Genomic DNA, 17,806 nt, shown 5'->3' with positions numbered 1-17,806 from the left:
GATGTTGTATCCTGCCCGCCCCGGTCCGACTCGGTAACCAGTACCGTTGGGCGGAGGGCAGGACAGTGAGAGCCAGGTACTTCCGCCCACTGGAGCGGTTAGCGCTTTAGCAGTTGGACAGGAAGGGCTACTTAGCCCTCTCGTCGCTACGAGAGCGCAGCGGTCGCGCGCAGTGGAGGGCCTAAGGACGCGCCTAAGACAAGCCAAAGAGAAGCCAGTCTGCGCCCGTCCACGAAAGGACGGGGCCAGGGGCCATGACCCCTACATCTGTAGATAGAGGCTGCTGAACTCCTAAACGGGTTAGTTACTCATCCCAATAACTATTAGATCTACAGATTGCCCCTCTGGTGGGCTGTGCTAGGGAGGCTGGGTCAGTTCCGGAAGGTCCGTTCTCTTGTTGGCACTGTCAGATTAAGGTGCCATATGATGATTACTACCAATCAGGAACGCCTTCTGTGGCTGTCTCGAACACACAATTGGGGTGGAAGAATCTACTTTGTAATATTAGATTCCTGCCTAAACACTACACTGAGGTTTGGGACCTTATTTCAACTCTACAACCGGATTTATGCTTCCTAACAGAGACGTGGCTAAAACCTCATCCGGTTCCTGCCATCACCCTGGGTATTCCAGAAGGGTACAAAATAGTAAGGTTGGATCGTCCCTTCAAAATGGGTGGTGGTTTTGCCATAGTTCATAGAGGTGGCATAACCATCTCCATACTGGATCATTGTTGCACCACGGATATGGAATTGATGATCTTTAAAATCAATATCTCGGCTAGGACCAGCTGGAAAGGGGCTCTGGTTTATCGCCCCCGGGCCCTTGTACAAACTTTTCCATCTCTTTAGTGGAGGCACTGGCCCCTCATATTAATCTGGGCAATGATTTTCTACTCTTAGGGGATTTTAATGTCCATAGTGAATTACAGGATAATGTGGAGGACCAGTCTCTATTGGCCGATCTTTCTTTATTAGGGCTAATACAGCCTAATACTGGCCCCACCCATCAGGCAGGACATACACTAGATGTAATCCTCTCCAATTTTCCTAAGATAGTATGCCACCCTCCTAAGCAGGTCAATTGGACAGATCATTCTATTATAGAATTTGTGATGCCTAATTTGGCCAAACCTGCTAGCCAGCCACTACCTCTACCTCTGCGGCAGAGACAATGGCACAAAATGTTGCAGGAGGTTTTTCAAGAGATTTGTGGAACCCCACATTTCACCCACTGAGAATATCGAGACGGCCCTATCTACATATAATCCTGCCATTCATTTGGCGGTAGAAACCATTGCCCCCTTGAAATTCTGTAAACTACGCTCCGCACAAAGGCAGGAAGTATGGCTTGTAGGAAGCTTGAAAAGGTCTGGAGATCGTCTCACTTGGAGGCTGACAAAAATCGCTACTATACTGCCCTGACTTCCTATCATAAGGACATTAGAGTGGCACGAATGAACCATATTGCCTCCCAACTCACGGAGGCACGCAATGCCCCATAGGTCATGTACCAGATCCTTCAAACTTTTACTAAACCGGCAGCCTGTGAGAGTCCTGAGCTATCGTCGCAACAATTATGTGAAAGACATTTCCCTATACTTCACTAATAAGATAGACAGGATTTATGATAAGATCACCGACTCTAGTCTATCCACAAGTCGGCCTGTAGCATTGCCTCAAGTAAAGAGGGTAGCAAACTCCACTGTGCTCACCAAGTTTCCTGCTGTCTCTTTGAATGAGGTAGAGGACCTTATGGGTCAAATCAAGAGTGGCTGTCCATCTGATCCCACCCCGGCAAGAATTATGCCAGTGGTTGGCAAGGCGCTCGGTCCTGTGATCCAGTCCTTTGTCAACCTCTCGCTCGCTGAGGGCCGAGTCCCACGGGAGTGGAAAAAGGCACTGTTGAGTCCCATTTGGAAGAACTCCTCCATTCCTTGGACAGATTTGTCCAACCTTAGGCCAATATCTCTGCTTCCGTACCTGAGCAAACTAACGGAAAAGCACGTTAATATACATCTCTCGAGCTTTATCGAACGAACAGGAAGTCTGGACTATTCTCAGTCCGGCTTCAGGCCAAATTACAGCAATGAATCTGCACTTCTTTCAGTAACAGAAGACCTCCGCGTGTACCAGGATAAGGGGCACTCGGTAGTTCTGGTGCTGTTGGATTTATCGGCAGCGTTCGATACTATATCTCATGACATCTTGCTCAGGCGCCTTGCAGAGATTGAGCTTGAGAGTTTGGCACTGGCGTGGTTGAGGTGCTTCCTATCTGGCCGCACTCAGTGTGTCAACATGGGCGCTTTCCGATCTGTTGCGGCAGAGATTACAAAGGGGATACCACAGGGCTCATGTTTGAGCCCTACTCTTTTTAATATTTATGTGGCCCCCTTGGCGAGGATCATGAGAGCTTTTTGCTTTATTCCAGTGTCATATGCTGATGACACTCAGCTCCTTTTCCCATTTAAATCCCTCACTCCCGCAGTAAAAAAATCCTTCTCCGATTGCATGAAGGCGGTATCTCAGTGGATGACCTCGAACTTCCTACAGTGTAATGTGGGAAAGACGGAGGTCATGCTCTTTGGGGAAGCCAAAATGCTATGGACCCCTGACTGGTGGCCTTCTCATCTAGGTCCTGTTCCCAGTCCCAAACAGGTGGTGAAGAACCTGGGGGTACGACTGGACCAGGATCTATCTTTAAAGGAGCATGTAAATAACGTAGTAGGGTCCTGTTTTCACGTAATCGGACTACTCCATAAAGTGTTCCCCCTACTCCCAGATATGACCAGGAAAACTCTGGTGCAGGCCCTGGTGCTTAGTCGCCTGGATTACTGCAACGGGCTGTTGGCATCGGCGACCAACGGAGTACTCAGCAGACTTCAAGTAGTACAGAACACCGCTGCAAGGCTGGTCCTAAATGCTCCTCCCAGATCCTCTTCACAACCCCTTTTAGAAAAATTACACTGGCTCTCAATCCGTCAAAGGGTCAAGTACAAGACCTGCTGCGTGGTCCATAAGGGTTTACATGGCCTGGGTCCTTCGTACCTGGCTGAAAAATTCATTCCTTACAACCCTGCCCGTACCCTTAGGTCCAGCAACCAGTTTCTTCTCCCAGTACCTACTGTAAAAGAGGCAAGACAGGGTGGCAAAGCCTTGTCTGTTGTTGGCCCAGCACTATGGAATAAACTTCCCATCTCGCTTAGGCAGTGTATTGACCATCTTACCTTCAGGAAGAGGCTGAAAACTTTCCTGTTCCAGTCTTAGCATCCCAATTAGATTGTTACTCTCCTCTTCCACCGGTCACTGGCGTTGGGCGCAGAGATAATCCTCTGGGAGTCGATTCAAGCGCGGTATAAACCCACAAATAAATAAATAAAGTGTCTTGAAAAAGGGCATGGCCAATATTAAAGTGCTCTCGCATTTGCGAGAGTTTGAGCTCTTGGCACTCCAGATCTAATAGTGCTTATGGGGGCACCCTCTAGCTTAAAAAACTGGAATCTTGAGGCACATACAGAAGTCCAGACCTTTTTTCCAGGTCGAGATCGAGGGAGCAACAACCACCTTCCAGGCTCTAGCTAGATCTATCTTCGCTAAGGTAAAGCCTAGGAGCATAAGGTGGCTCTTATAGATGTTGCCCCCGATCTCTTCCATCACATGAAGGAGGACAAGTTTCGGGGAGTTAGGAAGCTCCCACCCCAATACTTCAGAGAGGCAGACTAGGACCCCCCTCCAAAATCGTGCGAGCGATGTGCAGTGCCAAATAGTGTGTAGCAGGCTCCCCTCCTCGTGCCCACAACGAAGACACACCAGGAAAGCCACCAAGCCCGCCCTCCAGAACCTAATCCTGGTAAAATAGACCCTATGAAGGTATTTAAATTGAATGAGCCGCAGTCTCACCGCAATAGCCGCCCCACGCGGGGGAGGCCAAAGCTTCTGTCCAGTCCTCTTCCTCCATCTGACCTACATTATTCAGGATATAAGCGGGCACAGGTCAGGGGTGCCAGCTCCCTCCTCTACTTTTTACTCTTCATATAGAGCCATATATGAGACATTCAATACTGAATGGAGGTATTCAGTCAGTCAAACTAAATGTTGCAGAGCTTAAGATAACAGCTTACGTTGATGATATTGCGGTCTTTTCCACTAATCCGCTGGCTGCTCATATATCAAACGAGGTGGATCAATTCGAAGTCTTCTATAGGTGCAAGCTGCATTTATTAAAAATACACAATTCTTAATTTTTGATTGGATGCCCCAGTAAGAGGAGTAACTGCCACGGCTATATATTTAGAAATCAGGTTGAGTAGTCGAGCGGAGGATATTATCTTGCTTAACTACGAGCCTCTTTTATGGGCAGTAACTGCTCGGCTATTGCATCAGCTTCCTCTCAGCATAGTAGGTTGGTGCAATATCATTAACATTAATATTTTGCCTACATTCCTATACTTATTTCGATCTATACCACTTCATGTTCTGGATTTTTAAGCGCTTGGAGGGTGTAATCATTAGCTTTATATGGGGTTATAAGAGGGCCAAGCGGGCTAATCGTTTTTAAAACTCTCATATAAACAAGAGTAATTTAACCTTTCAAACTTCAAGTTATACTTCTGGGGAGTGTTCGCTGGTCTTAGTCATTGCTTTGCGGCTGATATTGTACCTATGTTCACTGGTTGCCCGGAGCTTCAGGGTTTTTGGAACAGCCTGTTTCAAATGATAGCGTCTCGCTTGGGGTCAGACTTTCAACTGTCTACAAAGGAAATTATGTTGGGGTATAAACCGGGTCTTAACTTGCTTTAGGTCTTTAGTTTCTATTATAATGGTCACTGCTCGTTTATGTATAATCAGAGCTGGAAAACTCCTTTAACCCCCTGAAAGTGACTGTATGGTGGGCAATGCTTCACCAAATATACAAAAACTAGCAGCCCGTCCCGACCTTGTCCGGGAGCAACAGGCTTCCCTGACCCCCGCCCGCCCCGACATTGTCCAGCAACCCGGGCCCCCGCACAGCCCGTCCCCCACCTGCCTCGACCCCCGCCTGCCCCGACATGGTTCCCCTTACCTCAGCCGCCACTCCTCCCGCCTGTCTGCTGCTCGCACCGCCACTGGCCTGTCCGCTGCTCCTCACGTCACCGCTCCTCCCCCGCGCCATGTCCGCCGCTCCTCGTCGCGCTCCTGGACGCCGCTCCTCCCTGCGCTCCTGACGGCCTGCACGTCGCGGCCGGCGCTACTTCGGAGGGACTACTTTTTGTTTTTTACTGTAAATTTTTTTTTTTACATTTATATAGCCTATAACCATCTAAACACCCTGACGATTCCAACGGTGTATCGGGTGTGTGGATTGGCGCTGTGGTTCCCGAGTTTACACGCTTCAAAGGCTGAAAGTTCTTCCTTTATTATAGTAGTATAGATGAACTTGCAGTGGACCAGGCTAGAAGGCCTCAAGTTATCAGGAAGGTGGAAAAAAGAATGTGGTCCAGCTTTTACTTGGAATAGCTTATATACCTTTTTAAGGTATTTAGGTCTAGGTTGGGTTCCTCTCTCTTTTATTTCTCTTTTTATAATTTTATTGATAAAATGCGACTGATTTTTAAGAAACCGTGTATGTCATTCTGAAACTACCAGGCTGTTACCAGTGCTCTGTTGTAATCATTATGACTCCTGATGATAATAAAAAGATTTATAAAACAATTAAAAAAAGAATGTTGACATTTGGTATGAATGCCTCCCAAGTCCTCATTAAAAATGTACCTGGGAAAAATGGAGGGGCAGGATGACTGCACTTAAATTGTCTGAAATGTGTTCATACATTGACCTGACACAATAGCAACAAGGAAGGTGCTCTTTAAGGTCAGGCGACACTGCGACAGCTAGCACTGGTCAGAAGGACATTCATATGAGAAATTCAAGATCAAGTTAAGGTCCCACTGTGTCATCACAGACAGCTTGGGAAGAAATGTGTGCCAAACCTTTTATAAATATCATCGCAGCAGGTGATTTAAACAAGGATGGTTAGGCAGCTAAAGGTAGAAAGCCTGAAGGGACTGACAAATAACCTTTAATAGCGCCCATTGCAAGGACTTAACTGGGCCAAAGTTAAAACAAACTAAAGGAAGTCTGATAGCTTTACTTGTAAGGGGTCGGGCTTGCAAATCCCACACCAAGCCACAAATCTGTCCCAGAGCACAGCATAAATACATTTGGTAGAATGGCACCTGGCAGTAAGGATGACATCCACTACTTCTGGCGGTACATCAAAAGCAGTTAGCTGCTGCCACCCAAGCTTCAATCAAGTAGGGGGAAGATTCAGAAGATTTAGGTGGCAGACCCTGCCCTCTTGCGGAGACAAGAGGTCCTTGCAAAGTGGAAGCCTGATTGGAGGACAGAAGCTTACACCCAGAAGGTCCAGGTACCACACTCTCCTTGCCCAATCCAAAGCCACTAGAATTATGGGGTTGTTCCTGACCTTCAGAACTCGAGGCTGGAGCAGTAACATGTACAGACGTTCCTAGCTCCATTCCAGCTGAAATGTGTTGTCAAGGTAGTGTTCTTGTGGTAACTCCAGTGTGCAAAAAGTGCACCAGCTTCCCTTTATTGGAAGGCAGGAAGGCTTCCAGAGACAGACGCATAACCCACAATTGCAGCAGACTGATGTGAAATCAGCCATAGGCCGGAGTCCACTGATAACCACTTTGCCAGATAATCCCCTCAGCCCAGCAGGTACGTGTCCATCACCACTGTCACTTCTGTTCGGGGAAAGGAAAGGGGCTTGCCAACTGGCGATTTTGCTCCAGACCAGGATGGCATCAGTCAGACTGCCTTGATGCAGGGTCCAGAAGAACCTCAAATTCCACTGCAGAGCCCAAGAGTGCCACGTGGCATAGCTGAGGAGGGGAATGGAGTCTAAAAGGCCAAGAAGACTCAAAGCTGCTGTCACCAGAACACATCAGGCTCATAACCTGAAGGCACTTGACTTGCCATGGATGGAAAACCCTTAGACTGCTTCAATGAAAGGAGGCCTCTTTGAAGGAGTCAGGTGGGACTGAGATTCATTGATAGTGAATCCCAATGATGTTGGAGGTTCTCCGTAGTCCAAAGATGGTCCACGACAGATAGACAGTTATTGTGGTATGGGAATACTGATGTTACAAATATCCAAAGATGGACTGAAGCCCCCACCATTCCTTTCTTGAACACTGGAGGAGGGCTGGTGAGACTGAAAGGGAGCACAAGAAACTGAAAATGCCCCCTGGCCTACCTTGAATTGCAGATCACGTTTGTGTGGCCTGCAGGGAGGTTATAAGAAAATTCTGCAAATCCAAAGACACCATTCTGTCGTCGAGGTCTAGAGCAGACAAAATCTGGACCAGTGTGAACATTTAAATGTGTCTTTCTCCAGGAAGGCTTTCAGAGGCCACAGTCACAGAACAGACCTGAGGTCCTTTTCAGAATTAGGTAATGACAAGCGTAATTACCACCCCCCCTTCTTTTCTTCTGCGTCTAGAACACTCTCAATAGCACTGTTGGAGAGCAACAACTGGCCTCCTGTAACAGAATAGACAGATGCTTGTAACAAATAAAAACAATAGATTGAGAAGCGGCCCTGAGTAATCAACAGTGGCTGAGACCAATTAAAACATTCCACCCACAACTTTTTTGTTTACTTGAATGTGACATGGTAAGTGTGATGAAGATGTGGGCCCTATGCTCACTGTGCCCCTCAATCCAAGCTGCACCCGACTGATGTGCCCCAATATGGACAAAAGCATTTTTGGGTTGAGTGCGTCCTGGTTCAGTGAGGACCTGACATGGAAGTTCGGCTGGACTACTCCTAATGGAGCAGGACCAAGGCAAATTTACATATAGTGAAGCCTAATCTGAGGTGGCACGATGCGCAAAAAATGGATGCCACCACAAGTAATTATCAGTGGCAGTGATCAGTTCAAGCATTCAGCAAATCACTTTTTTGTTTGCTTCAGATGTACCAAGAAAATCATGTAACAGTCATTTTTACACAACCATAACTCCATGCCTGAGCTATCAGACAGCAAGGATTGGCAAAGGAATGTAGAGAAGACAAAGGTAGCCGCCCTGCAAATGGCAGCCAAAAGGACTCCACTGGTGAGAGCAACAGATACTGCCATGGCCTTCATAGTGTGCACAAAGGCCAACTGGAGGGTCGTCCTTAGCAAAGGCTTAGCAGACCTTCTGGGAGAAGAACACATCCACCTCAGAGTTAAAAGTCCCACTTATGATCCTAAATGAATAGAGGGATTTTGGCATCCACCTACAAATTCAGGGTGCCTGTCATATGAGCTGCAACTGGAGAAATGCCTTGCACTATAGCCCACTGCCACAAGTGCAAGGCCTCTCAGGATAAAAGCAATGAACCCTCTCTGCTCTGCTGGCTGAGGTAAGTGACTGCATTATGATTTCCAAGAGAACCTACATTATACTTCCCAGGATGAATGGCAGAACCTTCTTCAGAGCCAGGCAAATTCTGCTCAACACCAGCACATTTACAGTCATAGTTCTGAGTGGGCCAAATGCCTTGCATGGTCATCTCCTTCAGATGAGTATCCCAGCTCAACTAAGAGCTTCCTTAACAACTAAGGCCGTAGCCTGCAGAAGACTGAATGGGACCCACATGAAGTAGGGGGTCACATCCACTAACAGAGGATTGAAAGAACAGAGCAGAACATTTCAATGCAAGCAGTCAGACACCCCTACTATTGAATAATCTATCTCTACTTGGACACCATTAAATTTATCACAGCCAACACCCGGCTTGTACCACCTAAAGGATGCATAAAAAAACTATAAAGCCAAACAGAGAAGAATTTGCAGAATCAGAGTCTGAAATATTGGGATCATATCCAGATTGTCTGGACTTCTTTTTCTTTGTAGCAGAGGAAAAGTGTTCATGCAAGTGGTGTTTAAGAAAGTGCCAATGAATGACAACTACTGAATCGGAAAAAGGTGAGACTTCTGCTGATTGATGAAAAAAGCTAAGTTGATGAAGGGTCAGGGTACACTTTAGCTGCTACGAGACCTGCACCAGGGACCCCACCTTCACCAATCAAACATCCATGTGCAGAAATACAAACATTCCGGGCCTACTGAATCTGCTACCACAGAGAATACTTTGTTAAAGACTTGCAGAGCAGTTGTGAGACCAAATTCAAGTACCTCAAGCTGACAAAGTTTGGACCTCACTGGAAAGCAGAGATGTGCTGTATGAGTGTAGAGGATCAACCGATGGAAATAGACTCCCTGGAGATCAGAGGACACCATACAATCCAGCACAATCAGAGGCAAGACAACCAAGGCTTGGGGGCAACAACATGCATTTGCCCTGAGAAAATTCAAATCAAATTTGCCGAGAGAATAAAAGATTTAGGAGCCTCCGGTAAAAAAAACAACCCTTAAGCCTTAAGGACCAAGTAGTAAAGAGTTGGATTGCATGCTCCTTATAGGGCACCATTTATCTGGCACCCTTCTGCAGTAAGGGAAAAGTCTGCATCTAACATAGAACCAGCAGCCTTTAGAGGGGGGCCAAATGGTGCCCAAGCTCTACGTGGCCATCCGACCACAGCTGTTTAATGTGTATGGAGGTGGAACAGGAACACAGACACCACCCTGCACCTTGACACACATTAAACTGGTCCAAACAGCTTTCATTGCAAAACAGTGTTTGCCTTTTATCTGTGGGCCCCATGTGCACCCACTTTAAAATTCACTTTGAGATGCCACTGAAGATTGAGACATGAGCTAAAGTGCACTTTCTCGTCAATGACAGGCGTTAAGGGGAGGGCATAACATTTGGGGACTAGCTGGAGCACCTAGTGATCCATTGTGATGGACTTTTTAGTAGCCAGAAAATTAACCCTCACTGACCGGAAGATGATGGCTGAGGAAGGGAAAATGAAGCAGACTTCAGACGGCAGAATCATTCGAAAATGAGGGAAACTTGAGGTGCTGTTTTTGCTGCGGTCTCTTAGATTGCATTTCACTTGAAATAAATGGAAGAAGTGTGGTGATTTCTGAGCCAGTTATGAGGGTTGTCCCTGGCAGGAAGATTGGCCCCTGGAGAAGGCACACAAATTCTGCTGATCTGGAGTAGTCAAATCGAGCAAACGCACCATAGTAAGACTTTAGTTTTTTTAAATCCAATGAGGAGCTCACTTTTGATAAATAGCCTCTCTTCAACAGAAAATCTAGTGGAGGGCATTCAGGCATGCCAAATTAAGTTAAGTGGCTTATCCCTAGACCATGCCATCACGCCAGTCGATTTTGGGTCACATTTTAGATTTTCTTTTGGGTCGCCCAGGCTATCTTTCACCAGTTTGGAAAACAGACTTTTCGTGTCTCTTGTAAGACTAATCAAGGCAGCTTCCCCATTTCTCACAGTGCATGAATGTACCATCTTAGGAGGCACATAACATGCACAGTGCATAGGAGCTACACTTCTATAAGAAAACGCTTGTACCCTATCAAGTTTAGTCATTTAGATTTTACTGTTCAGAGTTGCATCAGAAACCTGTTACAATTTAGTTTTGCCAAAGATGCATGAACCACAAAACTATCTGGGGAACAGTGTGTTGACAGGAATTGAGGGTCAGACCGTGTGGTCCTATGACATGAATCTGTCTGTGGACTCTTAGCCTCAAAGAGGCTGTCAACCCCTAGCAGCCAACAATGATTCTTGCAGAGCATAAACAGTATGTAGAAAAGATCCTGGAGTAATTTAAAAATTGTTGCAGATTTATTAAGTATGTCAGACTTTGGTCCAGCAGACAGAAGGGGCATCACAAGCTGCCTAACACACAAAAGACATGCAAATGTGAAAGTGTCCTCCGAAGGAAGACCTTAAGGGTAAAGGATATCACATTAATGTTACATATCAAGCCACTAGCATTTTAGAGATCCACTTCAACATCTATATGATAAATTGGGATAGGATTACTAGTGACCAAATCTCCCACCTCTTCTGTGCACTGAGTTTGAGCCAAAGAGTCCTTTGATACCTGCAAACTTTAGGGCTCTGTGAAGAGATTCATCGAGGAGCTAGTGCTTGAATGAGGGTTTCAACCTTCTCTCTAGCCACGCAAATAATGTCTTTTGAGTTTGAGGGCTGAGGCTACACAACGTAATTCTGTAAGTAGTGCCAGAGAAAAACTCGGAAGCGGTGCCAAGGATAATTGGGATGGTGCCTTGGAAGGTGATGGCTTCTGTGAAAGCATTGAACAGATGGACACCTATTAAGGAGCAAAATCAGGTGTGTTGCGCCAGAGCCGCTGAAATTACCAAGCTCAGAGAATCTGGCCAACTCTTAAGTGCTCAAAGTGCCCAGACCTTGTCTGCATCTGTTCTATCAGCAAGTATTGCCTTTTGTATCCTGTATAATAAAGATCCTCAAATTGTGGCAGAACTGCTCGAAAGCAAAGAAGCAAGTTGATAATGGTCCAGTCTGAGAAAAGGGGTGGGTGGGGGGCATGCTGTGTGCTTGAAGGGGGAACCCTGGAAGCCTGTGTTTGACACTGTAGGACAACATGACTTAACCCATTTATCCAGCTTCAGCCAAATCTGGGATTTCTAAAATGATCATTCTGGATGACTTGTTAGCTAAGCAACTGGCGTCCGCCATCTATAAGGGGTCCTGAAGTAGACGACAAGGGTACTCTAAAAAGCGTCTCTCTTTTTGTGTCTCTTCTTAGCACTGCAATTCTCTATGTGCGGTACAGCCTGAGATGCAGCCTGCTGCACTGAAGCAACCATGTTTATATGCAGTTGCAGTACCAGAAATAGATGGGTCAACACGAGGCTCTGGGCATACATGTGCAACTGACTACAGTGTATGTGGATATAGCTTTTTGAAAATGATCCCCTCTACAGAACCTTATCTTTTAGGGATTACCAGTTCACATGACGGCTTTTTATTGACTAGATTTCGACTGGACTCTATTTATATGCTCCTTTCACATCCTAGAGGGAGTAAGAAAGGTGAGATTTTGCTGCCCTCTGGCTGTGATGGTAAGTCTCCACAGGACATGAATATTTTTTCATGTTTTGCAGCAATTACGGGGTGCCCAGGAAGACCTTCATGCTCCCTATATTAAAACAAGCCAATTTTAATCAAGTGCGACCTGCTTTTACCTTTTTATTAATACTTTCGGGGAGCAAGGCATGGCATGTTCTTAGCTTTTCAAAAGCTGCAGTAAGGATCAGAGCGACCTGCGATTAATTAGAGGGGGTGAGGGAAATGCGGGATTTGGAGTGATTTGTACTTTTAAAAACTTTTTAACTAACCAAAATTGTCGTTTTTATGTGTGTTGAGATGTATTTCTGATTTCTTAATGTTTTCTTATACAAAAACAAATAAAGTTTCTTTGATTGATTGACTCCAGAAGGAGTCTTTCATTAAAAAAATACCAGAAATAGGGAGCTCTTTGAGAAAATTGTGTCACTGCTTGGTGTTCAGACAAACCATTACCCTGAGCTGACCAGGTTTTGTACAAAAGGCAGTCCAGGGTGGACACCAAACTTACACCATTTGGTCACATGAGGTCGCGTTAGGAATGAGTCAACTTTGGTCTTCAAGAGTACATCGTGCGTCACTTAATGTCATAAGATTTCACAAATTGAAGCCTAGGGAAAAATATCTATATTCACCATTTACTTCCATAGAGAAAGAGATCATCTTTTGAATGGCATCCAGGATTGCCTAGTTGAACGGTATCACCGGAGAACGACAGTATAGATATCAGGGTATATTCAGTAATAATGATAGGGTAAACTTGAAGTCTAGAACCAGAATAAGGCTTGCAAAATCATTCTGCAGAAAAGATACTGCAGTCAGAATATAGTCTAGTCTAAGACAGGAAAGCATTATCAGATGGTTTAGACCAGTCTGAAGTGAACTAGGTACAAGAAGAAAACACTTAAGAGTATTAAAACCATATGGAAGAGGCATTTATAGTTGTTTGTTCCATAAAGATACAAATATGAGATTCAATGGTGGGGGTTTCAGTTGAGGATTTAAAAAATGTGACATGAAGAACCATGGAGTACAGTGAACGCCCCAAAAATCCATTTGAAAGGATTCATTTTTGTATGGCAAAACAGGAGTAAAATTAACATTGGCAAAGCCAATATTTCTCGACTTTGCGATTCACTTGCTTTGCCAACACATTTTGGTGATGCTGAACACCATCTGTAAAAACCTATTTTTTTTGCTGGTGTTTAGTATCGGTTCAAAGAAAAAAAGGGTCCAGTCTTTCTGTAAGCACATGATGCGTCATTAGCCACGTTCATCATCACACGTGTACGCCTATAGAATGACACAGGAGCAATGTTCTAATTCTTTTGAGGGGACCAATCTAAGATGACGAGCACCACTAAGACCAGTCAAAACAAGCATCTGTAATGCAATAGGTCTAGCATTTATGAGAGTTTGCGCTATTGGCATTGTAAATGACAATGCCTTTTATTTATGTTTTTGTTTTTAAAACAGATATAAAAGGCATTGTCATTTACAATGGCAATAGCTTAAACTCTCGCAAATGCGAGAACTATTGCATTTTAAATGCTTGAAGGCATTGCAGAGTTGATCCCTTCTGTCTTCCATGGCCCCTGAAGAGCTCCCAGATTGCTACGAGTAAAATAAACAAGCCGGTAGTCACAACTGCGCACGAGATACCCTCCTGCAGTAAGAGAAACCCATTAAAGAAAATAGTGCTTACAGACAGAAGAAAACGAACCATGTAACAACCAAAGTAAAAGGGCCAGTGCTCATGGGAGGTTACAAATGAAGACAAGGAGGGACTAACACGCCTAATAACGAATCAGAAGCCAGCATTTACTAACGACAATGACAAATATGGGCAGAGAGTGGGCGGGGTTTCAAGTACATACTTCACTACAGCATGGGTCGCAGAGCAGTGCATGCGCTGCCCAGGCTCGACCTAAATAACAAACTAAATGAGAACCTGCACATTTGTGGAGGGCTGGCAGCAATTTGGTGGGGGATGCAACGAAGGAGCAGGTAATGAAGTGAGTTTGGGGAAAGCAACAGGTATAGGCAGGGGGCATGAAGAGAGCCACAGTGGGTAAGAGGAGAAGTACACTGGGGAGACTGCAACGTAGAGGGAGATCCACACGTGCAAAGCAGATCACTGGGGGAGAGCAGAACACGATGGAGACCGCTTCAAAACAAACGCACTCTCAAAGTGCTTAAGCAAAAAGAAAAACTGAATTCCCTAAGAGAGAACAGTGGAAGGACAAGGATAAATCAGGGGACAGACACAAGATGGACAAGGTAAGCCATCTTGCACCCAGACAGCTTGCACGGACTGGTTGGCTCGACCTAAATCATCCTTGGTGTGGAGATCTTCTAAGACTAGCTCCGTGCTCCCAAGTAGTAATTTCCTGCACTAACTTCAAACCACCTGGAAATAGCCTTTAAGTACTAATGCTTGGAAACGATTTTGGAAGAGAAGACAAATTTGCATTGCAGCTTTCTGTAACAGAGCTTAACAGTCTACTAACTAGAGCTCACCATGAAACAAATATTGAAGAAAAAAACCTGAAGTCCAAAAAGTTGGAATAACTGACAGAACATACACAATGCTAGAAACAATCTTTGGCAGAGCCAATAGGTCTCGGCAATCCAAGAACTATAGGCATTGGAAGTGTAAATGCATTTGTGTATGGCTCTGGGGCTGTTTTTATTAATATACATAAATGCATTAAGCTTGCCAACGCCTATAGCCCTCGGACTGCAGAGACCTACTGGCTTTGCCAAAGCTTGCTATTTCTTAGCATTTGCAAATTACTTTTAGAAGAAAAAGAAACGCTACCTCTTAATGCCCCTAAAGAAGATTACCTTAGGCATTTGGAAAAAAGAAACACATCCTTTGACATGAGATATTGAAAACAGTAGCGCTTGTGAAAAGTGCAAGTGCATATAAAGAAATTAAAAACTAGCCACGGGTGGTGAAAGTAAAAACAGTAGAGCTTTACAGAAGTGGCGAAATAAACGAAACCGCGTGCCGTGGCTTACCTAGTCCGGGGTCAGACAAGCAGGAAACAGTGCAGTGCAAGAAAATACAGTCACGCTTGTGAAAAGCAATTGTTAATAAATTAAAAAAGTAGTCCGGCAACAAAGCAATAAAATGACTGCAACATATGTTTAGCAGTGGTTGCTGAATGCTTTCGTGGAGGGCTAAACAATGGAAGGGGCCAGACGTATTTATGCCCTAGACAAATGGGAGGCACTACGAATGGAGCAACGATGGTGCCAGCCAATGACTTGCCTATGGGCAGGCAGAAGACCAAGATGTAGAAACAGCATGTCTCAGTTTGAGACAGTGCATGCTGTCTAAAGTGGAGACCTAAAAAAAGGGACACTGCCTCTCCCCTCGCCCCAACCAGGGTTACACCTGTTGCAACATTTCTAATTACTATTAATAAAAAATAAAACAGTCACAACTCCTAAACATGAAAAATGAATGAAATGTTCACAACATTGAAAAATTGCAACTTTCCGGGAAAGCTGAAAGCAACCGTCAAAAGGTAAGCATTTGGTGTGTAATCAGGAATGGACTTCTAGGGCTCGTCAGTGAAAATTACTTTATCACAGATTTTTATATATTTCTATCTATTGAAGTTAAAAGGCTTGTATGTGAGAAAGCAGCCTGAATGACACAGGTATCAGACTTGCTGAAAATAATGCACCTACCCATGCTGGACTCGTCCGTCTGTAAAATTTCTTCGTGCTTGTAGGTGCCATTCATTATTCTGGTGGAAGTGTTTTCCAAGACGCCATTGGGGTAATGCTCTGCCTCCATCTCCATCTCACTGTCACTGTCAAAGACATAGGTAAGAAAACTTAACAAGTAGAGAAAAATATGTCCAGTGTGCCACTCCTTAGGCGCAGAGCGAAACAAGTAGTGGGAACTTTAACACTGGCTGTAAGCACAAAGTGCTTGCAAGGTGATCAGGAAAAAGCTCTAAACCCTGACCCTTGTGCTGAAAGCTATTGGAACTGACTGCTTACTAAACAAAGGTTCAAATACCATTAGCCTTTTACTCCCCCACACATAGGGTTCAGCAGAGTAGAGAAATCTTCACAGAAACTTAAGTTTCATCAATCCCTGCTCTCCCGGGGTGCGACCAAAGAGGCTTCGAGAATATCACATGGATAACTATGCATACATTAAATTTGCATAACAGCGTGTTGCTTCGGGAGAGAGAGCTGTCAGCTCTGAGCTATGCATACTCAATATAAAATACACACAGCAGTAAAAGGCTGAAATGTTCCTCATATACACTGCTCTCCACTTGCCTGGGAAGAGAACTCCAGAAATGGCTCTTCTTCCCTTTACAGAGTCCAAGAGCTATACTGTCCTGAAGTGCACCATTACCCGTTCCACTTAATCATCATCAGTAGTATGAAGAGCATCACAACTGGTCTGCAAATGCTTTACTTTACGTTGCTGTTTTAACCATTCTCCAATGCAGGTATCATGTAATCCTGTACATAGTGCAATGTTCAGAGTATGGCGAAGAATAGAAATTGTTTTGAGAGACTGAATCACCAACGAAAAGTGATTCAGATGGAGTCCTTCACATTAAGGCTATAAAATGTCCAACCTGATATATTTTCATTAAGTAGCAAAAGGCATGATTGCTAAAATGGGGGTTGCATGAAACTATACAGAAGACGGACATTGGAGATTCGCTGCAACTGATTTGAAGCTCGTTTTCTCAAGCAATGGACCGTGTATAGTGAGTGATACATGCATTTAGAACAGACAATCAAGCGGCAAACTTACTCTAGGAAGAGGGTTGAGGAAAGGAAAAAAAAAAAAAACCACACGATACAGAGGCCACATCTTAGCAAAAAGTGCTAAGAGAGCATGGACCAACCTCTATGTAACAGCTTTGTAAAGTTCAGTGAGTGGGATTTTACTTAAGAGTGCCACAACTGCAGCTTTAGGCCAAAACGTTAACAGTTATCACTTAAATTACTTTACTTGAAGACTTAATTTTCTGTAGCTGGATTGTTATACACGTGACATTCAAGAGTTATTTGAAAGCAGGCAAGGAGTATTTGCAGTAAAGGATAAATTATGATGTGGAGGTAAATAGGGAAAAACAATGGATATTAAGATGAAGACCAATGCTGACGGGTTACAACAATCTTGGCTTTCTTTAGTAAGGTCGGAGGTTGTTCAGTTAAGGCAGCAATTATGGGTGGGTACCCATGGGCTATAAGGTGACCTCAGATTTAAATTGTACCTCGAGCAAGCGATTAAATATATTTAAGAATTCCAAGAACAATACAGAACATGATAGCTACATTGGAATCAAGGTTTGAGTCATTCAGAGATCCTAAAAGTCAAACCCTTGTCTTTACTGACTATAACACAGGCAAATTAGATACAAAAACCTAAATCCGTTTGAAAAATCTAAATTTAGTTCTGTAAAATGTAAAATGTCCAAGTTGAACAGCTCAAAATTTGTTCCTAAAATAATCATTCTACAATGCAATTAGGATCCTCTCTCAAGCCTGTAAAATTCTAGTCAGAGTAACAGAGATATTAAGGCCTTACAACCTGAAAAGAATGACTACAGAGTAAATGACCCTTATAACGTCAGATGGTCTCAACTTCGGTCCAGAGACACCTAAACCAACAAGGTGGAAAATATCTCACTTAATAGCCACTCACAAATGTCAGTGGTAACTTGACAGTACACCCAATATAGCCAACATGTCAATGCGAAGTATTAATATGCCTCAAACA

The 17,806-nt window shown here is 44.4% G+C and overlaps 1 protein-coding gene across 1 annotated transcript in view; it reads right to left on the bottom strand.

Annotated features, from left to right (window-relative positions):
• The window catches only part of RANBP10 (RAN binding protein 10), a 652,739-nt gene that overhangs the window by 126,840 nt on the left and 508,093 nt on the right, over positions 1 to 17,806 (bottom strand). The window contains exon 11 of the mRNA XM_086945263.1: positions 15,739 to 15,863. Coding sequence (XP_086801389.1) covers positions 15,739 to 15,863 — 125 coding nt within the window. The remainder of the gene's footprint in view (positions 1 to 15,738; positions 15,864 to 17,806) is intronic.

This window comes from Lissotriton vulgaris, chromosome 12, assembly GCF_964263255.1.
Source record: "Lissotriton vulgaris chromosome 12, aLisVul1.2, whole genome shotgun sequence".
Classification (NCBI taxonomy): domain Eukaryota; kingdom Metazoa; phylum Chordata; class Amphibia; order Caudata; family Salamandridae; genus Lissotriton; species Lissotriton vulgaris.
The sequence above is the reverse complement of the archived record's forward strand: the minus strand, read 5'-3'. Positions and strand labels throughout refer to the sequence as shown.